The sequence below is a fragment of the Panulirus ornatus genome, chromosome 9 (genome assembly GCF_036320965.1).
Source record: "Panulirus ornatus isolate Po-2019 chromosome 9, ASM3632096v1, whole genome shotgun sequence".
NCBI lineage: Eukaryota > Metazoa > Arthropoda > Malacostraca > Decapoda > Palinuridae > Panulirus > Panulirus ornatus.
In genome coordinates, this window is record NC_092232.1 from 14,048,815 (window position 1) to 14,074,065 (window position 25,251).

General features: G+C 45.8%; 2 protein-coding genes across 4 annotated transcripts in view; both read right to left on the bottom strand.

The window, feature by feature from the left end:
* The window catches only part of ChAT (Choline acetyltransferase), a 328,988-nt gene that overhangs the window by 135,477 nt on the left and 168,260 nt on the right, over window positions 1–25,251 (bottom strand). The window lies entirely within an intron of this gene.
* LOC139750035 (vesicular acetylcholine transporter-like) lies at window positions 2,354–5,746 on the bottom strand. The gene is made up of 2 exons (XM_071664372.1): window positions 4,035–5,746; window positions 2,354–2,423 (listed from the first exon to the last, which is right to left on the bottom strand). The coding sequence occupies exons 1-2, from the start codon at window positions 5,744–5,746 to the stop codon at window positions 2,354–2,356; spliced, it is 1,782 nt and encodes a 593-aa protein (XP_071520473.1).

The following is a 25,251-nucleotide window of genomic DNA, read 5'->3' on the forward strand; positions in this document are numbered from 1 at the left end:
CGGACGACAAAGTCCGGTTTCTGATCATCAGTATGGCTTTCACGAAGTGAGGTTCTCTGGTGATGCTTTTCCCTGTGTTTACACTTCTCTGAGATCATACATTGGATGATCCCAAATTACGTCCCTGAATATTTCGAAAGTTTTTGACAAGGTTAAGTATCGAGGCTTTATCTTTTGGATTTCCTCCCTTACTGTTATTACATTTTTTTTTTTTGCCGTCTGTTCTGTCTGTTTCTGTCAATAGATCAACCTCACCCTCCTTCCCTACCAACAGCGGTGTTCCTCAAGGTTCTATCTTGTACCCTACGTTCTTCGTGCCCTTCATCAGCTTGCATATCCTTCTTGTTTCAGTAAATAATCAAATGCATGTGCCCTTACGCTTGAGGATTCGACACTGTATTCCCTCTCGTCTTTCAGATATAATCCATCGTTTCTTCTTTGATCTACGTCTCATCTCGTTAAAGATGCGCATGTATTCTCAGATTTGGACAGATTTCTATAGCAAGACAAGCTTTTTTTTTTAATGCGTTTAACGCTCAATTTCTTCCAGTCGCTCTCATTAAAACTCCAGACAATATATACATCATTGTTCTGGAGCTCGATTCCCCATCACGATAAAGGTGCTTTATATCACCATACCTGATGTATCCTGAAAACCCTGTCATATTCAAAAAGCCAAATGCCTCATCAAACTTTGGACTCCTGGTCTGATGTCAAAGTTTCATCTCTTTGGAACATTTTGTTCTTGCTATACAAAAGATTATTCCGTTCCTTTGTAATGTTCACCTTTCTTCTCTGGGGAAGTTTCTAGCGACGCGTATAAACTCGATAGAGGCGAATCTAAGAAGAAAAAAAAAAAAAAATCACATAAACTCTTTCAGTCTGGCGTTAAAAATTGATTCCGTTTTCTCTACACTTCCACTGTTACCGCTCTCTCTCACTTCCCTGTAAATATCAGTTGGATATCTGCTCCCGAGAGGTTTTGCTCCTCTGTCCCTCGCCATCTGCTACACCACATTATACCCGACAAACCACCATGTCAACTTGTTGTTGTTTTAAAGCATATCTTTATAAGAAAATAGAACATTTGGTAAAGCCTCACAAATTTAGCTTTTGTGCCTCGTTTTCAGTACTTGCTTAATGTCGTTACACATATGAACTGGAGCCTTACATTCGCACACCCAGGAGGAGGCGGTGTACACTCGCACTTTAAGTGTCATAGATGGTTGTACACTCAAGTGACCCGGTATTGTCTATGATAATCCTAGGGTCATCAGAACACAAGTCGTCTTGGTAATCTGTGTCTTAGCTACCCGACCGAAATTCTTGATATCAGTTTATAATTTAATACATTATTTTGTTTCATTATCTTGGACTGTCTCATTCACAAAGGGATCATAATTCATTCTTATATATATATATATATATATATATATATATATATATATATATATAGAGAGAGAGAGAGAGAGAGAGAGAGAGAGAGAGAGAGAGAGAGAAATAACACACATACATACTCATATACTCGCGCGCACAGAAACACATACACCAAACTATATATATATATATATATATATATATGTAGATAGATAGATAGATAATAGATCGATAGATATCTCAATATAAATGTATGTACAAGGTTCCCAACAACTGACGAGTCACATTCCTAAAACCAGACGTAAGGCCGAGCGATATACAGAGGCAGGTCAGACACTGACCCCCCAAACGACACGCTAAAAAAAATTTTATTTTTCTTCTTCTCTCCCAACTAAATGGACGATACCTAAAAGTCAATCCGGATTCGTATGTACAGAACGCTCTCAAATAGTTCGTTCGCGTTTCAAAACGTTTTTAAAAAAAAAAGGTAAAATAAAAACGCTCGAAAGCAAGTGATTGGTTGCTCTGCCTTACGTAAGGTTTCAGAAAAGGCATAACCGTAAAAGATCGCTATTCTAGAGTGATTCGTGAGACTGGCTACGGTAAGAACTGCGTGCAGACGGCTCGTGATGGGCTAATGTCGGGGACGACCCTGCACGCCAAAACCCCGCCACGGTCCGCTATTTCTGGCCGCCATCGGCTCTTCCCCTTACCCGCCGTGGCTGATTTTTGCTACGATATCTGGGCTATTTCTCGCTATTAATCGCTCTCCTTTACGATGTTAAGGATTTCTCGTCTTAAATGGCTATTGTCTGACGATTTTTTGGGGAGGCTATTTCTCAGCAACGATATCTGGCTATTGTTTTCACGATACGTAGCTATATCGTGCCACTGATGCTGGTTGATTTTTTTTTTTAACGATAGCTGGCTCTCTATTGCTAACGATAGCTGCTATTTTTTTTCCACGATTGTTTGCTTATTTCTTGCATAAATTGGTTAGAGTTCTTTGATTCACTGCCTCAAGTAAATCTTCTCTGCTAAGGATTCTTTTGGTGAAAAGATATACGTTTAGCTGCTATCGTAATGTCTTCGTCCATCGCTATCGCTGTGGTGGTGGTCGAGAGCACAGTGAAGGGTTGTGTATTAACGTGATCTTACCAAACAATTAGAGTGGTGGAAAGATTTTGCATGATATACCTCATCTTTGAATGTTCCAAGAATTTACTTTGGTATATCTATAACATGTGGTTATCTGAGGCTAATGTTATTATTATTATTATTATCATTATCATTATTATTATTATTATTATTATTATTATTATTATTATCATTATTATTATTAGTGATATTATTATTATCAATATTATTATTATATTTATTATTATTATTATTATTATTATTATCATTATTATTATTATTATTATCATTATTATTATTATTATTATTAATAGTAGTGGTAGTAGTGGTAGTAATACAATTGATATTCATTAACATTATCATCGTTTATCTTTTTTTTATCAATAATCATTGTTATTATCATTATCACTGTGATATGTGGACAAGCTAGTCAGTTGTGAGGCCTCACTTCCCACTATCTTTATTATCTTCATTATCTTTATTATTTTTGATATCTTTATTTACCTTTAATATCTTTATTTATCTTTGATATCTTTATTATCTTTAATATCTTTATCTTTAATATCTTTATTTATCTTTAACATCTTTATTTATCTTTAATATCTTTATTTATCTTTAATATCTTTATTTATCTTTAATATCTTTATTTATCTTTAATATCTTTATTTATCTTTAATATCTTTATTATCTTTAATATCTTTATTATCTTTACTCTGTCTAATCCATGTACCTCCTTCGTCTGAACCATGGCTGAGCCTTGGGTGCCGGATCCCTCAACTTTCTTTAATAGATCCTAACTATGTACATCTAGAACTACACCAACCAGTATTGACATCAGAAACAGGAAAGTTCACTACATAGCGTAAGGCCTGAAGGTCTGACCTTGCACGGGTCAGCAAAGAAAGTAAACTTGCGCATCTGTTCGTGGCTTGCAAATTACTGGATATAACAATTTGGTTCGCCCTGTACACACTAAATATATTCACACCATCTAAATGAGACAGACACTTTACACTATAATAATACGTAGGCCATGTCATCGTTACGGTCCTTATATCATAGGTAAAGACATTGGTCAACTGATCCTTCTTTTATTGCGTTGATGACACAGTCGTCTATAGAAAATTAAAACAAATGAAACACGACGTCAACAGACCAAGTAGGGTTTAAAAACCTTGAAGCGTGAAATCGTGGGATTGGGAGTTTACAAATCCAGGTTTGGGGAGGGGTCGACAACTCGTATGTACAACACACATTGGAAATGATGATTAATACGAATCTTTCTTCTTTCTTCTTTTTTTTGGGGGGGGGGGTTTTTTTGGTTTTTCTTCTTCGTCTTCTTTTTTTTTTTCTCATAAAGTAACGAACGAATAACTCTCATTAATGCATAACACTTATCAATATTTACAGTGGTGAAGGGAGACATCTACTGGTCATAGTGAAAACTTCCATGCTGCATGCTTTGTTGTTGTTGTTGTTGTTGTTGTTGTTGTTGTAGTTGTTGTTGTTGTTGTTGTTGCCTGAAGGGGTTGTTGTCCACTTGGCGTTGGTTCACTGTCCTGTTGTCTCCGGTCACGTGACCGTTGACCCCCTGGTTGTTGTAGTCTGTGACCTGCATCTCCATAGACTCGTAGGTGTTGTAGTTCTCCTGCTGGACGCCCTTAGACAGCTTGGCGTACTCTGGCTGGTTGCTCTTGCCGTCGCTGGGCACGTGTTGCCCCTCCTGCATCGTGTAGGTCTGGAAGTCCCCAGTGGGCGGGTCGCCCATCTTGAGCTGCTCTTGGCACTCGTCCTCGAAGGGCTTGTAGTCATACACGTGGCGGAGGGAGTAGAGGATCGGGCAGTAGACCAAGTTGGAGAAGGCGATGCCGATGTTCAGAGCCACGAAGCCGATGCTGGCGACGACGCTGCCAGCGATCATCGGCCCGAAGGCGTAGGCGAAGGAGTAAGAGATGTCCGCAATGGCGTAGATGGAGCCGTATACGCTCACGTAACGCGTGTCCACCAGATACCCGAGGGTTGGGAGGAGCGCTGTGTCTATGAGAGCGATGCCGAAGCATATGGTACAGATGGGCATCATGACGATCCAATAATTGGTGGCGAAGGGTAGGAAAAAGCAACTTAGGCCTTCCAGAGCCAAGCCGAAGGCAGCCATCAGCCACTGGTAGCTGGGGTACTTCCTAGACATCTTGACCGTCAACACGACACCAGCGACGTGGGGGAAGAAAGACGGGAGCCAGATCATCCCCAGCTGCCACTCCTCCACGTGCATGTTGTCCATCATCCACACGCTGATGGTGGGTTCCAGGAAGGCCAGGGACACATTGGACATCATGAGCGCTCCAGCGCAGCACAAGATGTAAGGGTCCATGAACAACTTGTAGATCGGGGTTCCCTTCTTATACTCGTGTCCCATCTCTTTCTTCTGGTCCTTGATGGGCCTCATGACCAGCCGCAACATCATGGCGTCGAACAGTGACACAAAGGCCAAGATTAAGAAGGGCAGTTGTTTCCCGGCAAGCTGGTACAGTGTGCCGCCAAAGGGTGGCGCCACGAGACACCCGAAGGATATAAAGGCCAGAGCTATACCCAGAGCCTTGGTCCGCTCCGCCTCCTCGGTGTAGGTGTCGGCGATCATGGCCAGACCAGAGGTGTCGGCAAACGCAGATCCGACACCCTGGAGACTCCTGGCGAAGAAGAGCACACCGTACGAGCGACCGCAAGCGAAGATGGCGGTGGAGAAGAACATGATGACGAGACCAAAGGTCATAGGGATATCGTAGCCGACCCTGTCTATGACGGTGCCAGAGATGGGGTTGATCATGAGCTGGATGAGAGCCTTCGAGGCGAAGAGGATCCCGATGGCTGTGTCCTCGCCCTCGTAAACCACCGCCTGGTTTATAAGCTTCGTTTTGATATGCGTATCCGTGATGGAGTAGTTTCCAGTCGCGTTGCTGTAATATCTCGTGTTAGACTCGTTGAATCTGATCATGCTCCCCCCTTCCAGGTGGGTAGTCCAGGAGCCAATGTTTCGCAGGTAATCGGGAATGATGGGCACGATGACCATGTACAACATGTTGTCCAAGAGCAGCGCTATACTCACGATCACCAGAACAATCTTTCTCTGGACCCGAGGCTCCTTCATGCAGTCGTATAGGGCATCCCATATCTCCTGTAGGCTCAGGTTCAACCCTGGCACCACGAAGTTCCTCACGACATCCGGCACGGGCATTGTGGAGGATCAAGTCTCTATCTATCTGAGGTTTAATAGACGTGTGACGTTAATATCTGTGATACACACTTGATTCTAAGGATTACTGGGATGCGCCTCCATCCATACTCGAGGCGTGGGGTCAGGAGAGAGAGAGAGAGAGAGTCAACAGGACGTTGTGGTGGAGACCTCGGGTGCCGCTGGGTCGTGTGGCTCTCGACCGCTCATGCCTTATCTCGGTCGGTCGTGGCTTCAGCTGTAATTAAAATATGTTCTCTTCTCCCTTTCCTTTCATTGGAGGTGCACCCGACCTGACTTGCCCCGGCTGGGTTTTGTTTAGTAATGAGAGGGGAGCCGACGTGGAGGGCCCTACACTTCAGGGTCTGAAGGGCTCTTAAGATTACGGCCAGAGATCAAGAGGCAACTGCCGAGAGTGAGGAAGGACAGAATGGGAGGAGGAGGAGGAGGAGTGGACGAGAGCCGGGAGTGAGGGAGAGGAGCCGTCCACACTGGCACTGGAGGAAAAGCAATACGCAACGGGCACGGCTGCCTGCTACTGCTGCCCTTACAGCTCTACTGGGTACCACTGGGTGAGGATGTATGTAGGTAGAAGACCCAGCGTCTCGAGACCGGACGAAGCGAAAAGAGGAGATCAACTGTTTGTTGATCTATAGCTTAGAGCTGGGTAGTTCTCACCATTCTGGTCAAGTCGTTGAGGACTGAGTAATTTCCACCAAGACTGGTTAAAGTCCTTCACCGTTTCTTAATATTTTCTTTTCTCACTCTCACACACACACACACTCTTTCTCTCTCTATCTCACAATTATTTCTTTGTCTATATTGATTAATAATGTTGTCGATACAGCACACTTTATGAACAAAGACACGTGACACAGACACTACACAACTCCTAAGGTTTATTCAACAACAACAAGAACACCTTCCATTGAACAAGATACCAACAAAACCCCCTTACAAAATGATCACACGTAAAATATATATCCTTCAGTCTTGGGTGACGAGAGACGCTCGCTCTACCGACTGCAGGCGTCCGAGGGACTTGCTCGTCATCCCAAGGTACTCTGGTCTTCTGTACACTGTACGTGGCTGAGGGAGGACAAGACGCCTTCTCACGCCGACTCTCCTTTTGGGGGGTTGGGGGCGCCAAAGCTTGTCAGGAGGCAGACACACACGCACAACCGTGAGAGATGGTGGTGGTGGTAGTGATGATGAGTGGTGGTGGTGGTTGTGGTTGTGGTGGTGACGGTGGTTGGTTATATATATATATATATTTTTTTTTTTTTTGGAGATATTTGGTGGAGAAGGGAACGAAGGAAGGCCGTCTCGCGTCCTCGGGTGGTGTCCTCCCTCCCTCACACAGACCTCTCGACCTTAGAAGAGGAGAGAGAAGGTACGTGGTTAGTTTTATGGAGGCTAATGCTCGGTTCAAACTGGGGCTCCTGGGTGTTGTCTAGTGGGTGTAGGTGCTGGTGGATGGTCGTGGGTGTAGGTGCTGGTGCCGGTGGATGGTTGTGGGTGTAGGTGCTGGTGCCGGTGGATGGTTGTGGGTGTAGGTGGTGGTGGATGGTCGTGGGTGTAGGTGCTGGTGGCGGTGGATGGTTGTGGGTGTAGGTGGTGGTGGATGGTCGTGGCTGTAGTTGCCAGTGGAGGTGGATGGTCGTGGGTGTAGGCGCTAGTGGAGGTGGATGGTCGTGGGTGTAGGTGCTAGTGGAGGTGGGTGTAGGCGCTAGTGGAGGTGGATGGTCGTGGGTGTAGGTGCTAGTGGAGGTGGATGGTCATAGGTGTAGGTGCTAGTGGAGGTGGGTGTAGGTGCTAGTAGAGGTGGACGGTCGTAGGTGTTGGCGTAAGTGGAGGTGGAAGTAGGTGCAAGTGGAGGTGGATGGTCGTGGGTGTAGGTGCTAGTGGAAGTGGATGGTCATAGGTGTAGGTGCTAGTAGAGGTGGATGGTCGTGGGTGTAGGCGTAAGTGGAGGTGGAAGTAGGTGCAAGTGGAGGTGGATGGTCGTAGGTGTAAGTGCTAGTGGAGGTGGACGTATAGTAGAAGTTGTAGTTTTGACACATTCTACAACTGTCTTGTATAGGAAGTGATGTATATAGCTGGGATGTATATAGGTTCCTCTGTGTATCGTTGGTGTACTTGGTAACTCTGGTAATCGCATGTGGTGATTTGTGTACGTGATAACTCAGGGTGTGGTATATATTGGTTGGTGTGCGTGGTAACCCTAGATTTGGTGGTTGGTGTAAGTGGTATTTCTGGGCGTGGTAGGTAGTGGTTGGTGTACGTGGTAACTCTGGGTGTTGTAGGTGCTGGTTGGTATACTTTGTAACTCTGGTGTATTTCAGCTGGTAGGTGATGCACGTACTAACTCCGGGTGTGAAAGATGGTCATTGGTGTAACTGGTAACTCTTAAGTGTAGTAAGTAGTGGTTGGCGTACGTGGTAACTCTAAGTGTAGTAGATGGTGGTTGGCGTACGTGGTAACTCTAGGTGTGGTAGGTTGGGGTTGGTGTACGTGGTAACTCTAGATGTAGTTGGTGGTGGTTGGTGTACGTGGTAACTCTGGATGTGGTAGGTGAGTGTACGTGGCTGGTCGGTTACGTGGCAATTCTGGGTGTGGCAGGTTGTGGTTGGTGAACGTGGTAACTCTGGGAACAGTGAGTGTTGATTGCTCTACGTGGGATTTCTAGATGTGGGAGGTGGTGGTTGGTATACGTGGGTGTCTTAGTTGGTGATTGGCGCACCTTTGAACCTGGACGTGTTAGATGTTGGTTGGTGTACGTATTAACTCTGGGTATGATAGGTGGTTGTTGGTGCTCATGATAACTAGGCGTGGTAGGTGGTAGTTAGTGTACGTGGTAACCTTGGTTCTCTTAGGTTAGATTAGTGTACGTGGTAATTCTGTGTGTTGTAGGTACTTGGTAAGTCTGGGTGTGGTAGGTGGTGGTTGGTGTACGTGGTAACCATGGGTGTGGTAGGTGATGACTTGTATACGTGGTAACTCTGGATGTTGTAGACAGTGGTTGATGTACGTGGTAACTCTGGGTGTAGTAGGTGATGATTGGTGTACATGGTAACTCTGAGTGTAAGTGGGGTTGTTGTACGTGGTAGCTATGGTGTGGGGCAATCTTGGTTGATGTGTTTGGTAACTCTGATTATGGTATGTGGTGTTTGGTGTACATGGTAAATCTGTGTGTGGTATGTATTGGTTGGTACACGTGGTAACTCTTGGTGTAGTAAGTGATATTTGGTTTACGTGGTAACTCTGGATGTGGTAGGTGACTGTTGGTATACGAGGTACCTTTGGATGTGGTAGGTGGTGCTTGATGTACGTGGTAACCCGGGGTGTTGTAGGTGATGGCTGGTGTGCGTAGTAACCCTGGGTGTTGTAAGTGATGGCTAATGTACGTGGTAACCCTGGGTGTTGTAGGTGATGGCTGGTGTGCGTGGTAACCCTGGGTGTTGTAGGTGGTGGTTGGTGTACGTGGTAACTTTTTATGTCTTGGGTGGTGTTTGGTTTACTTGGTAACTCTGGATTTAGTAGTTGGGGGCGTGTGTACGTGGTAACTCTGGATGTGGTGGGTAATTGCTGGTGTACGTGGTATCTCTGGGTGTGGTAAGGGATGATTAGTATATATAGTAACTCTGGGTATGGTTGGTGATGGTTGGTGTACGTGGTAACTCTGGATGTAGTAGTCGGTGGTTGGTATACGAGGTAACTGTGTGTGTCGTAGGTGGTGTTTGGTGCACATGGTAAGTTTGGGTATGGTAGGTAGTGGTTGGTGTACGTGGTAACTCTGGGTGTGGTAGGTGATTGTTGGTATACGAGGTACCTTTGGATGTGGTAGGTGGTGCTTGATGTACGTGGTAACCCGGGGTGTTGTAAGTGATGGCTGGTGTGCGTGGTAACCCTGGGTGTTGTAAGTGATGGCTAATGTACGTGGTAACCCTGGGTGTTGTAGGTGATGGCTGGTGTACGTGGTAACACTGGGTGTTGTAGGTGATGGTTGGTGTACGTGGTAATTCTGGGTGTGGTAGGTGGTGATTGGTAGGCTTGGTACCACTGGGTGTCGCAGGTGGCGTTTGGTGTACGTGGTAACACTGGATGTGGTAGGTGATGGTTGGTGTACGTGGTAAATCTGGGTGTCATAGATGGTGTTTGGTGTACGTGGTGACTCTTGGTGTAGTAACTGATCTTTGATGTACGTCTCATCTCTGAATGTGGTAGCTGGTGTTTGATGTACGTGGTAACCATGGGTGTTGTAGGTGATGGTTGGTGTATATGGTAACCGTGGGTATTTTTAGGTGATGGCTGGTGTACGTGGTAAGTCTGGTTATGGTAGGTGGTGTTCGGTGTACGTGGTAAATGAGTGTGGTAGGTGGTGCTTGGTGTACGTGGTAACTCTGGGTGTAGTAGGTGATGGTCGGTGTACGTGGTAATCAATTTGTGTGGTAGATGGTGGTTGGTGAATGTGATAACTCTGGGTGTGATAGGTGGTGGTTTGTGTACGTGGCAACTTTGGGTGTTGTAGGTAATGGTTGGTGTTGTAAGTGACGGCTGGTGTGTGTGGTAACCCTGGCTGTTGTAGAGGATGGACGGTGTACGTGGTAACCTTGGGTGTTGTAGGTGGTAGTTGGTGTACGTGGTAATTCTGGGTGTGGTAGGTGTGGTAAGTGATGGTTGGTGTGAGTGGTACCTCTGGATATGGTAGGTGGTATTTGGTGTACGTGGTAACCCTGGGTGTTATAGGTGATGGTTGCTGTACGTGGTAACCTGGGTGTTGCAGGTGATTGCTGGTGTACGTGGTAACTCTGGGTGTTGTAGGTCAAGGCTGGTGTACGTGGTAACCCTGGGTGTTGTAGGTGATGGCTGGTGTGCGTGGTAACCCTGGGTGTTGTAAGTGATGGCTAATGTACGTGGTAACCCCGGGTGTTGTAGGTGATGGCTGGTGTACGTGGTTACCCTGGGTGTTGTAGGTGATGGTTGGTGTACGTGGTATTCTGGGTGTGGTAGGTGGTGGTTGGTATGCTTGGTACCTCTGGGTGTCGCAGGTGGCGTTTTGTGTACGTGGTAACTCTGGATGTAGTAGGTGATGGTCGGTGTACGTGGTAATTAATTTGTGTGGTAGATGGTGGTTGGTGAATGTGATAACTCTGGGTGTGATAGGTGGTGGTTTGTGTACGTGGCAACTTTGGGTGTTGTAGGTAATGGTTGGTGTTGTAAGTGACGGCTGGTGTACGTGGTAACTCTGGGTGTTGTAGGTCAAGGCTGGTGTACGTGGTAACCCTGGTTGTTGCAGGTAACGGCTGGTGTACGTGGTAGCCTTGGGTGTTGTAGGTAATGGCTGGTGTACGTGGTAATCCGGAGTCTTGTAGGTGGTGGCTGGTGTACGTGGTAACCTTGGGTGTTGTACGTGGTGGTTGGTGCACGTGGTAACATTAAGTGTTGTAGTTGATGGCTAGTGTACGTGGTAACCCTGGGTGTTGTAGGTGATGGCTGATGTACGTGGTAACATTGGGTGTTGTAGGTGGTGGTTGGTTTACGTGGTAACTCTGGGTGTGGTAGGCAGTGGTTGGTGTACGTGGTAACTTTGGTTGTGGTAGGTGATGGTTGGTGTACGTGGTAATTAATTTGTGTGGTAGATGATGGTTGGAGAATGAGATAACGCTGAGTGTGATAGGTGGTGGTTTGTGTACGTGGTAACCCTGGGTATTGTAGGTAATGGTTGGTGTATGTGGTAACTTTTGATGTCTTGGTGGTGTTTGGTATACCTGGTAACTCTGGATTTAGTAGTTGGTGGTTTGTGTACGTGGTAACTCTGGGTGTGATAGGTGATGGTTGATGTACTGGGTAATTCTGGATGTGGTAGATCGTGGTTGCTATACGTGGTAACTCTGGTTGTGGTAGTGGTGATTGGTGTACGTGGTAACTAATTTGTGTAGTAGATGTTAGTTGGTGTCTGTGGTAAATCTGGGTGTGATAGGTGGTGGTTGGTGTACGTGGTAACTGGGTGTGGTAGGTGGTGTTGGTGTACGTGGTATTTCTGGATGTGCTAGGTGGTGGTTGGTGTACGTGGTAACTCTAGGTGTCGTAGGTGATAGTTTGTGTACGCAGTAACTCTGGGTGTGATAGGTGGTGGTTGGTGTACGTGGTAACTCTGGGTATGCTAGGTGGTAGTTGGTGCAGGTGGTACTTGTGGGTGTGCTAGGTGGTAGTTGGTGCACGCGGTAACTCTAGGTGTCGTAGGTGATAATTTGTGTACATAGTAACTCTAGGTGTGTTCGGTGGTGGTTGGTGTATGTGGTAACTATATGTGTTAGGTGGTGGTCGGTGTACTTGGTATTCTAGGTGTGTTAAGTGGTTGTTAGTGTACGTGATAACTCTAGGTGTGTTAGGTGTTGGTTGGTGTACGTGGTAATCTAGGTGTGTTAGGTGGTAGTAAATGTATGTGGTAACTCAAGGTGTGTTAGGTGGTGGTTGGTGTACGTGGTAACTCTAGGTGTGTTAGGTGGTGGTAGGTGTACGTGGTAACTCTAGATGTGTTAGGTGGTGGTTGGTGTATGTGGTAACTCTAGGTGTTCGGTGGTGGTTGGTGTGCGTGGTAACTTTAGATGTGTTAGGTGGTGGTTGGTGTACGTGGCAACTCTAAGTGTGTCAGGTAGTGGTTGATGTGCGTGGTAACTCTAGGTGTGTTTAGGTGGTAGGTGGTGTACGTGGTAACTCTAGGTGTGTTAGGTGGTGGTTGGTGTACGTGGTAACTCTAGGTGTGTTAGGTGGTGGTTGGTGTACGTGGTAACTCCAGTTGTGCTAGGTGGTGATTGGTTTACGTGGTAACTCTTGGTGTGTTAGGTGGTAGTTGGTGTACGTGGTAACTCTAGGTGTGTTAGGTTGTGGTTGGTGTACGTGGTAACTTTAGGTGCGTTAGGTGGTGGTTGGTGTACATGGTAACTCTAGGTGTGTCAGGTGGTGGTTGGTGTACGTGGTAACTCTAGGTGTGTTAGGTGCTGGTTGGTGTACGTGGTAACTCCAGTTGTGCTAGGTGGTGATTGGTTTACGTGGTAACTCTTGGTGTGTTAGGTGGTAGTTGGTGTACGTGGTAACTCTAGGTGTGTTTAGGTGGTAGGTGGTGTACGTGGTGACTCTAGGTGTGTTAGGTGTTGGTTGGTGTACGTGGTAGCTCTAGGTGTTAGGTTGTGGTTGGTGTACGTGGTAACTTTAGGCGTGTTAGGTGGTGGTTGGTGTACGTGGTAACTCTAGGTGTGTTAGGTGGTGGTTGGTGTACGTGGTAACTCCAGTTGTGCTAGGTGGTGATTGGTTTACGTGGTAACTCTTGGTGTGTTAGGTGGTAGTTGGTGTACGTGGTAACTCTAGGTGTGTTTAGGTGGTAGGTGGTGTACGTGGTAACTCTAGGTGTGTTAGGTGGTGGTTGGTGTACGTGGTAACTCTAGGTGTGTTAGGTGCTGGTTGGTATACTTGGTAACTCCAGGTGTGCTAGGTGGTGATTGGTTTACGTGGTAGCTCTTGGTGTGTTAGGTGGTGGTTGGTGCACGTGGTAACTCAAGGTGTGTTAGGCTGTGGTTGGTGTACGTGGTAACTCTAGATGTGCTAGGTGGTAGATGGCGTACGTGGTAATTCTAGGTGTGTTAGGTTGTGGTTGGTGTACGTGGTAACTCTAGATGTGCTAGGTGGTAGATGGTGTACGTGGTAACTCTAGGTGTGTTAGGTGGTGGTTGGTGTACGTGATGACTCTAAGTGTGTTAGGTGGTGGTTGGTGTACGTGGCAACTCTAGTTGTGTTAGGTGGTGGTTGGTGTACGTGGTAATTCAAGGTTTGTTAGGTGGTTGTTGGTGTACATGGTAACTCTAGGTGTGTTAGGTGGTGGTTGGTGCACGTGGTAACTCTAAGTGTGTTAGGTGGTGGTTGGTGTACGTGGTAACTCTAGGTGCGTTAGGTGGCGGTTGGTGTAGTGGTAACTCTAGGTGTGTTAGGTGGTATTAAATGTACGTGGTAACTCTAGGTGTGTTAGGTGGTATTAAATGTACGGAGTAACTCTAGGTGTGTTAGGTGGTGGTTGGTGTACGTGGTTGTATCCTGGTTGTTGATGGTCGTTGTATGTTGGTGCTTAAGGTAGTACAGATGATGACTAGGTGGTACAGGTGGTGTCTAGGTGGTACAGGTGGTGACTAGGTGATACAGGTGGTGTTTAGGTGGCACAGGTAGTGTTTAGGTGGTGACTAGGTGATCCTGGTGGTCGTTAGATGGTACAGGTGGTGTTTAGGTAGTACAGGTGGTGTTTAGGTGGTACAGGTGGTGACTAGGTGGTACAGGTGGCGTGTGACCCCCTGCGGCTCAGCTGGTGTAACGAGTGTTGGTAACCCACAAGTGGTTGGGTGCTGCCAAGGGGACGTGGTTGTTGATGTATTGGTGTTGATGTGATTGATGTGTAGGGTGTGGGTTTGGGGCTCAGTGGGCGTGGGTTACCGTACGTGGGTTCGGTTGATGTTGGTGAGCAAGTGTAGGTTCCCTGGTTGTGGTCCACCATACATGGGTTCAGTGGATGTAGGTTAGCGTGCGTGTTAGTTTACGTGGGTTCAATGAGTGTGGACTAGTATGCCTGAGCTCAGTGGATGTGGGCTAGCATACGTGGGTTTAGTGGGTAGTTTTAGTCGGTGTTAGTGGGTTCATTGATCATGGGTTCAGCGAGTGTGGGTTAGTATACGTGGGTTCAGTGGGAGTGGGTTATTATTCGTGGGATTAGTGGGAGTGGTTTAGAACACGTGGGTTCAGTCGGTGTGGGTGAGTATACATGGGTTCAGTGGGTGTGGGTTTAATGTAAGTGGATTGAATGATGTAGGTGGTGGCAATGCACTTGGTGTGGGTAAGGCTAGTGCTTATGGTTGCTGTGGGCTGTTGGGTTTCTTTGTGTGGCTCTGCAGTGGTGTGGGCTGGCAATGATTGCAGAGCTTGGTGTGGGCTGGCAATGATTGCAGAGCTTGGTGTGGGTAGTTTTAGTATGGGTTTATATGGGCAACGTTATAGTGATTGGTGTGGGAAGAGTTGCAGTGGTTTATGTCGGCAGTGCTGGATCGATTGCTGTGCACAATTCTGCTTTGGTTTATGCAGCGGTGCATGGGTGGTCCGGGCAGTGGTTTATGTGGGTAGTATTGATGTGGTTGGTGTGTGCACCGTTTGATTGGTGTAAACACTGTTGAAGTGGGTGTTGTGGTCACTGGTGGAGTAATTGAAGGGGCATTGTTGGAATGGTTGATGCTGTTATGGTTGAAGTATTCAGTACGAACGCTATTGAAGTAGTTGGTGTGGTCACTGTTTTAAAGTGTTTGCTATGGTTGGAGTTGAAGTAGTTGACATGAGTAGTGTTGTAGTGGGGAGTGTTGTAGTGATCAGTGTGGGAGCTGCTAATGTGGTTGATATGGACACTGTTGAAATGGTTAGTTAAAGATGGGATTTACCAGTTGTCGTGGGCAACGTGCAGTAATTGATGTGGGTATCAACCGCAGGTTATATATGATGATCAAGTAATTGATGTCGGCACTGTTAAGGTGTTATTTATGTGGTTGTTGTCGGTTGTATTAGATATGTGTACTTGTATTGATGACCTTGAAATAGGGTTGTGTTGATGTAGTCGCCACATCAATGCTAGAGTGGTTGGCAAACCTTGAGCTGAAGTGGGTGGGGGTATTGTTGATATTTAGTTTTTTGACGTAGTTAGGGTTTCTGTGGTTGGTGTAGGTTGCGTTGATGTGGTTAAGGCAGACAGTCTTGAAGGAATTGGGATGGAGATTTCTAAGTTAGTTGACGTAGTTGAAGTTACTGGTGTGAGAGTAGTTGAAGGGGATGGCGAAGTCACTGTTCAATCACTTGGTGTAGGAAGTACTAAAGTGGTTGAAGGGGGAAGGGTAGTAGTCTTGGAGTGCCTTGCTAAAGGGAGTTAGAAGTGGTTAATGGGGGTAGTAGTGTTGAAGTGCCTTGGTGTAGGGATTGCTGGGGGGAGTCTGGACAAGAGCGGTCGATGAAACTGGATGGTTGATGTGGGTGTGTATGGTTGATGTAGGTGGCATTTAGGTGGTTGATGTATATATGGATCCTTGAATTAGGTGTACATGTTGGTTCTGGTTGATGTGGTTGGTAATTCAGTGGTTAACGTAGGTGCTCTTGGTTAATGTAGATGGTACTTGGTTATTGATTTAGTACATGGTTAATGAAAGTGTATATGGTTGATGTAGGAGAGAGGTAGGTTATTGATATGGGACAAATAGTTGATGTAGATGTAGGTGGTTGATAAAGGAGACATGGTTGATATGTTACATACAGGTGGGGGTCCCTGTGTTACATGCTGGTGGGGGTCCCTGTGTTACATACAGGTGGGGGTCCCTGTGTTACATGCTGGTGGGGGTCCCTGTGTTACATACAGGTGGGGGTCCCTGTGTTACATACAGGTGGGGGTCCCTGTGTTACATGCTGGTGGGGGTCCCTGTGTTATATGGTGATGGGAGTCCCTGTGTTACATGCTGGTGGGGGTCCCTGTGTTACATGTAGGTGGGGGTTCCTGTGTTTTATGGTGATGGTCCCTGTGTTACATACTGGTAGGGGACCCTGTGTTATATGCTGGTGGGGGTCCTTGTGTCATATACTGGTGGGGGTCCTTGTGTTACATGCTGGTGGGAGTCCTTGTGTTACATGCTGGTGGGGGTCCCTGTGTTACATTCTGGTGGGGGTTCCTGTGTTACATAGTGATGGGGGTTCCTGTCTTACATAGTGATGGGGTTTCTGTGTTACATAGTGATGGGGTTCCTGTGTTACATAGTGATGGGGTACCTGTGTTACATAGTGATGGAGTTCCTGTGTTACATAGTGATGGGGTTCCTGTGTTACATAGTGATGAGGTTCCTGTGTTACATAGTGATGAGGTTCCTGTGTTACATAGTGATGGGGTACCTGTGTTACATAGTGATGGGGGTTCCTGTCTTACATAGTGATGGGGTTTCTGTGTTACATAGTGATGAGGTTCCTGTGTTACATAGTGATGGGGTACCTGTGTTACATAGTGATGGGGGTTCCTGTCTTACATGGTGATGGGGTTTCTGTGTTACATAGTGATGAGGTTCCTGTGTTACATAGTGATGGGGTTCCTGTGTTACATAGTGATGAGGTTCCTGTGTTACATAGTGATGGGGTTTCTGTGTTACATAGTGATGGGGTTTCTGTGTTACATAGTGATGAGGTTCCTGTGTTACATAGTGATGGGGTTCCTGTGTTACATAGTGATGGGGTTCCTGTGTTACATAGTGATGGGGTTTCTGTGTTACATAGTGATGAGGTTCCTGTGTTACATAGTGATGGGGTTCCTGTGTTACATAGTGATGGGGTTCCTGTCTTACATAGTGATGGGGTTTCTGTGTTACATAGTGATGGGGTTCCTGTGTTACATAGTGATGGGGTACCTGTGTTACATAGTGATGGGGTACCTGTGTTACATAGTGATGGGGGTTCCTGTCTTACATAGTGATGGGGTTCCTATGTTACATAGTGATGGGGTACCTGTGTTACATAGTGATGGGGTACCTGTGTTACATAGTGATGGGGTACCTGTGTTACATAGTGATGGGGGTACCTGTGTTCATTACTAGTGGGGAGTTTAAGATCATCAATTTATGTATATAGTGACATCAGGACCATCACTTGTGGAAACGTATATGTCCAAACAACAGATACGTTAGCAACGGGAATGTGTATAGTTTAACGGAGGGAGACACATATACATCATAGAAAAAGGATGAATGTCACTAGGGTGGATGTATATACCCGCTTGGCTCCAGTACGGATTATGATAGTAGCTGTTTACAATGTAAGTTTGTATATATATATACATATACATCATGAAAGGGGGAGAGGGACTTGGAATCACTGTGTGGTATATATTTTAAGAAAGGTCAGTGGGGGTGTTATGTATACATGTTGTCACAGTTGGCAGAGTTTAGGGGGAGCTGCCTACACACACTGCCCACACTAGATCACCTAACACCATCTAAACCGACTATCTAGACCATGAGGGTTTAAATATATAACTTGGTACCCTTCTTCGGTCAACCTCCCCTGCTCTCTTCTTGGTCCTCACTCCCTCCTCCTAATTTCTAGAATTACTCCCTTCACTCCCTTCCTCCCTCCCTCCTCCTCACCGCACACCATCAGAGGCATTAGTTAGACCTCCTTCCCCTTTCCTTAGTTCCCTCTTCCCCAGCCTATAGATTCTAACAATCTGCCACCACCCTCCACCACCCAGTACCTTAGTTCGTGGGTTAGAATCTCTTCGTCACTCAGTTTCAACCTGGTTTCCTTCGAGTCCATCACACGCCTTCGTGCTATCCAACCCTCCTATGTTAAAGCATCAAGCCTTCGTGCTATCCAACCCTCCTAGGTTAAAGCATCAAGCCTTCGTGCTATCCAACCCTCCTAGGTTAAAGTATCAAGCCTTCGTGCTATCCAACCCTCCTAGGTTAAAGCATCAAGCCTTCGTGCTATCCAACCCTCCTATGTTAAAGCATCAAGCCTTCGTGCTATCTAACCCTCCTAGGTTTAAGCATCTGTTTCTGCGAGTGGAAGGGTCGAGTTATAACGTAAACCCGAATGGGTTCGAATTTACGATCAGGTTGCCATGTGAGAGGGTCTCAGGTTCAGACGAAGGACTGAATTCTGTATTTCTTTGGAAGGTCGAGTCCTCCAGGTGATCAAGAGGGGGGAGCGAGGAATACTTAGTTCTAATGATCGTAAAGCAATTAACTCATGCTAATGGGGATATTATGTTTCCGGCTCCTCCCCCGCCCTCGTCTGTTACTCTCCCCTCCTCCACCTCCCTCCCTCCTCCTGCTCTTCATTTCCATCTCCCTCCCTCCCTCCCTCCCTCCTCTTCATCTTCATCTCCCTCCTTCCCTTACCCTCTTTCTTCCTTACCTCCGTTCTTCCCTTTTTCTCCCTTCGTATCGCACTTTCCTCTCTCATCTTACCCCTCTGTTCTCCCCCCCTTTCTTTCTCATTTAGTATGAGAAGATATGTTGGTTGTGAACCTTATTTTTGAACCTCATCTTGAACTTCTTTTTATTAAGTTTAGTACTACTTTAAGTAAGTTTCAAATCACCCACTCTTGTATCACTCTTATATATATATATATATATATATATATATATATATATATATATATATATATATATATATATATATATATATATATATATATATATAACCCTAAATTATCTTTCGTTTGAGCCCATGTTTTCTGAACATGATATCTATTGTGTCTATCATCTAAATCGTAAATAATCGTAATGTTATCTTTTTAAAGTCAATCATCTTTTAAACCAGTATAGTCACGCTAGCTGTCACCTACATAGTTGTTTATCTTGTTTTGAAATTGTGTTCACCTGAACCTCTTCTTATATGAACTTGAACCTCTTCTTATATGAACTTGAACCTCTTTTTATATGAACCTGAACCTCTTCTTATATGAACCTGAACCTCTCCTTATATGAACTTGAACCTCTCCTTATATGAACTTGAACCTATCCTTATATGAACTTGAACCTCTTCTTATATGAACCTGAACCCCTTCTTATATGAACTTGAACCTCTCCTTATATGAACCTGAACTTCTTATATGAGCTTGAACCTCTTCTTATATGAACCTGAACCCCTTCTTATATGAACTTGAACCTCTCCTTATATGAACCTGAACCTCTTCTTATATGAACCTGAACCTCTCCTTATATGAACCTGAACCTCTCCATATATGAACCTGAACCTCTCCATATATGAACCTGAACCTCTCCTTATATGAACCTGAACCTCTCCATATATGAATCTGAACCTCTTCTTATATGAACCTGAACCTCTTCTTATATGAACTTGAACCTCTCCTTATATGAACCTGAACTTCTTCTTATATGAACCTGAACCTCTTCTTATATGAACCTGAACCTCTTCTTATATGAACCTGACCCTCTCCTTATATGAACCTGAACCTCTTCTTATATGAACCTGATATCATGTTTATCTGAATCCATGATTTTTTTTAGGATAAAGATTACCTTCCTCTGAAACCTGAGTTTGGGATTACATTACGTTCGAAACTGCTACTGACCTGAGATTACATTTACCTCAAATTGAACGACCCCTTAAATTTAGCTTGGATTAAAGTGAACCTCTGAAGTTAGCCCTGAAATTAAGAGGATCACTGAACCCCTGAAATAAAAAGTACTACTGAACCCCTGAAGTTAAGAGTACCACTGAACTACTGAAGTTCACATTGTCATTGAACTCCTAAAGTTAAGATGACCACTGAACCCCTAAAGACCACTGAATCCCTGAAATTAGGATTACCACTGAATCCCTGAAATTAAGATTACCATTAAACCCCTAAAGTTAAGACTGCCACTAAATCCCTGAAGTTAGGATTACCAGTGAGCCCCTGAAGTTAAGATTACCACTAGACTCCTGAAGTTAGGGTTACCTTTAAGCCTCATAAAGCTAAGAATACCACTTGATCCCTGAAATTAAGATTACCACTAGACCCCTGAAGTTTGGATTGCCTATGAGTCCCTGAAGTTAAGATAACCACTGAATCCCTGAAGTTAAGATAACCACTGAATCCCTGAAGTTAAGATAACCACTGAATCCCTGAAGTTAAGATAACCACTGAATCCCTGAAGTTAAGATAACCACTGAATCCCTGAAGTTAAGATAACCACTGAACTCCTTAAGTATAAGATACCTTAACTTGAACCCTAAGTGTCAGGCTATCTTTAATTTGAACCCTGAACTTGAAATCATTTTCATGTAAACCCTTAAACTTAAGATTACATTTAACTTGAATCTTTAAACTCTATCTTACCTTCATCTGAACCCTTAAACTTATAATTATCTTTTACTTGGATTTCTGAACTTTTTATGACTTTTAACTTTACCTCTGAACTTAAAGTTACCTTCACCCGATCCCTGAACCTAAAAATGCTTTTAGATAAACATATGAACTTAGAATTACCTTCACTGAAAAACCTTTGAATTTGGAATTACCTTAACCTAAAGATCCCAGCTAAAAATTAGATAGATTTTTTTATTGCCTAAATTTCTGAACTTGTAATCACCTTCAACGTGATCTCTGAACTTGAAATTGCCTTTACCTAAACCTCTGAGCTTCAGAACTCGTCTCACCTGAACCCCCTGAACATATGATTATCTCTACATTTGAAAATGTTCATTGATCAGTTGCTGTCATTTGAACACCTTGATGACCTATACTAGAAATACCATGACCTGATACTTCGGAACTTTCCTTGTCCTTACTTTGACCTTTTATTACCTGACCTTACAGGAACTTGGCCTCTTACATGAACTTCATTGGCCATTGTGAAGTTAATCACCTGAGCCTGAATGACCTTACCACCTGAAATGAATTGACTACCTACCACCTGAATCGAGATGACCTTACACCTAAACCCCTGATGACCCCGAGGTCAGGTCAATGACCATGACCTGAGCCTTAGTGTGAGTGACCCTGTCGTCTTAAACAGTGTGACTACCCCTCAGTGTGAAGGGCGAGCCCCTTCCTCAGTGTGAGGGTTGAACCCCCTCAGTGTGAAGGGTGAAACCCCTCAGTGTGAAGGGTGAAACCCCTCAGTGTGAAGGGTGAGCCCCCTCAGTATGAAGGGTGAGCCCCCTCAGTATGAAGGGTGAGTCCCCTCAGTGTGAAGGGTGAACCCCCTCAGTGTGAAGGGTCATCCCCCTCAGTGTGAAGGGTGAACCCCCCTTTGGTGTGTGAATGTGAGAACCTCTCAGTGTGAAGGGTAAAACCCCTTCAATGTGATGGGGGCGAACCCCCTCACAGTGAAGGGTTATTTTGAAAGGGGTGGTGGTGGTGGTAGTGGGAGGGAGGAAGGGAGGAAGGGAGGGAGGGAGGGAGGGAGGGAAGGGGGACAAAGTGATGGGGACGCCTGGTGTCCCTTCGTTCCCTTCATACCAGGACACCTCCAGTCCCGGCGTCTAGCTACGCTTCCTGCCTCCTCAAGGATCCAACACTCACCTAAGATAACTCCACGTGCGCCAACCAGCCACCCAACCAACCAGCCAACCAACCAGCCAACCAACCAACCAACCACCCAACCAACCACCAACCAACCAGCCAACCAACCAACCAGCCACCAGCCAACCAGCCAACTCTCCATCCCTCAACACACAACCAGCAAGCAAGCAGTCAAATGTACCTTATATTCTTAATTCATTTACGGATCTATTCTCTTTTTTTTTTCTATATTAATTTACAAAGGTATTTTCTGTGTCATTAATATATAAACCACAGTTGTGGTTTTATCTTATCATGAATAATGATGTTATATATCTTAGAGAAATTGTCAGTTCTTTTTTGGTCATCATAATGTTCATCAATTTTCAGTGAAGCTAACAAGTCTCTTTTCTTCATGAATCTGATGGAAGATTACATGGATAATACAGGGCTTAAAAGGGCCTCATCCCTCCCAGGTAGGGAGGGGTTTCATCCCTCCCTGGTAGGGAAGGACCCTACCCTCCCTGGTAGGGAAGGACCCTACCCTCCCTGGTAGGGAAGGACCCTACCCTCCCTGGTAGGGAAGGACCTCATCCCTCCCTGGTAGGGAAGGACCTCATCCCTCCCTGGTAGGGAAGGACCTCACCCTCTCTGGTAGGGAAGGACCCCACCCTCCCTAGTAGGGAAGGACCTCATCCCTCCCTGGTAGGGAAGGACCCTACCCTCCCTGATAGGGAAGGACCCTACCCTCCCTGGTAGGGAAGGACCTCATCCCTCCCTGGTAGGGAAGGACCTCATCCTCCCTAGTAGGGAAGGACCCTACCCTCCCTAGTAGGGAAGGACCCTACCCTCCCTGGTAGGGAAGGACCTCATCCCTCCCTGGTAGGGAAGGACCTCATCCTCCCTAGTAGGGAAGGACCCTACCCTCCCTAGTAGGGAAGGACCCCACCCACTCCCTAGTAGGGAAGGACCTCATCCCTTCCCTGATTGTCCTAAACACAGCCGCTGCCCCTGGCACTGAGGGATGGTGAGTCCATTACCACACACACACACACACACACACACACACACACACACGTCACTCCCCAGAGCATGGGCGGGACGACCCCCTCACTACGAAGGCACGACCTCCCTACGTTCTCCCACACACACACCCCATATCCTCACTCCCTACTGGACATGACCAGGCCATAATAGCCAAGGGTCGTTACCGTCGTCTTTACGGGTCGTGCCGTCGTGCTCAAGGGTCGTCCCGTCGTAACCCGGGAGGTGGTTATGGACATAATTAATGTAGTACATCATCATTATAACACCTTCAACACAACAACAGAAACAACAACAACAAGAACAACATCAACAACACAATGATTGTTTAACATAATGTTCAGCAGGTGGAGATACACACACACACACACACACACACACACACACACATAAATGCATTAACACACACACACATACAAAGTATAACATACATGCACGCACGCATATAGTCATACATAGTCAAACAGATACTACAAAAAAAAATAATTAGTTAAGATTTCCTTACATGCACGCACGCATATAGTCATACATAGTCATACAGATACTACAAAAAAAAATAATTAGTTAAGATTTCCTTGATAAAGTAGTAGGTAAAGATAAAGATAATTACTTATATAAGTAGATGGTAAGTGGGAGGAAGAAAGTAGATGACTACCAGTAAAAAGAACAAAAAAAAAAAAAAATGTCAGTAGATTTTTCGTGCCTAAGTGTTACCGGACTCCTCCTGTAAGCAAGGAACACCACGAGTGAAAGCAAGGGTTCGAATCTCCGTACTTCGTATTCATTGTGGCTACCCTCTGAGGCTCAGTCCTCTGTTCTTAACGCTACCTCGCTGACGCGGGAAATGGCGAATATATATATATATATATATATATATATATATATATATATATATATATATATATATATATATATATATATATATATAATCAGTCTTGCTTACAGTTTGTGGTATAAATTATTTTCACTTAACCTTCCGTTGGAAGATAATTGACATCTTTTGGTTCACTGAACCATGGTGAGGAGGCGAGAGGCTGGCGGAGGAGAGAGAGAGAGAGAGAGAGAGAGAGAGAGAGAGAGAGAGAGAGAGAGAGAGAGGCGCGTGAGGGAGGGAAAAGCGTGGTATAGGAGGAAGAACGGAGTGTGTGTGTGTGTGTGTGAGGAGTAGCGGACGGAGATGTGTGTGTGTGTGTGTGTGTGTGTGTGTGTGTGTGTGTGTGTGTGTGTGAAGAGTAGCGGACGGAGAATGAGTTACCTGTTCGTGACCACAGGAAGCTGGCCTGGGTCAGGTGTGGTTGCGGAGGGAGAGGAGGACCCGGTGCGTGTGAGGGGTGAGTGAGAGGAGTGAGGGAGGCGTGCAAGAGCAGTGGCAGGGAGAGGGAGGGAGGCTTGGTGGGAGCGGAGGAATGACAGGGGAGGGGAGACGTGGTTGGGGAAGGACGGGGGAGCGATGGGGAGAGAGGGGGGGAGGGAGAATGGTGGAGGAATTACGGGGGAGGAGTGTTGGAGGAGAGGGATGGAGTGGGGAGGAGCATGAAGGGTGATATGGGGAGGGGAGGGGGTGTTGTGGTGGAGGGAGTGACGAAGGAGGGGGAAGGGTTTCGTGGTGGGTGAGTGACGAAGCGGAGGAGGGAGGAGGTGTGGGGTGTAGGCGTGATGGGGGAATGACGGGGGATGGGAAGGCGTGGTGGGGGAGGTGGCAGACGTGGGGAGGGGAGGGAGGTGTGGTGTAGGAGAGACGAGGGAGGGGGTGGCGTGGCCGGGGGTGAGGGGAAGGGCAAGCATGGTGGGGGAGCAGAGGGGATCCATGGTGGGGATGACAGGGGAAGGTTGGGGGAGTGTGGAGTGTTGAGACGGGGGAGTTGGGGAAGAGAAATGAGAGACAGGGAGACATGTGTGGGGAAGTGATGAGAGAGGAGAGACATGAGAGTACCTGCCTCATACTTACGAGGATTTAGGAGTACTTATATGAGTACCTACGTCGTACCTACGAGTACATACGTCGTGTATACAAGTAACCTACGTCGTACCTACAAGTCGTACCTACGAGTACTTTTGAGTACTTACGTCGTGTATACAAGTAACTACGTTGTACATACGAGCACTTATGTCGTGTATACGAGTACCTACGTCGTACCTACGAGTGCTTACGTCGTGTATCCAAGGGACGTACGTCGTATCTACGAGTACTTATGAGTACTTACGTCGTGTATACAAGTACCTACGTTGTACATACGAGCACTTATGTCGTGTATACGAGTACCTACGCCGTACCTATGAGTACTTATGAGTACTTACGTCGTGTATACAAGTACCTACGTTGTACCTACGAGTACTTACGTCGTGGCTGCAAGTGCTTATGTAGTACCTACGAGTACTTAACGTCGTACCCAAG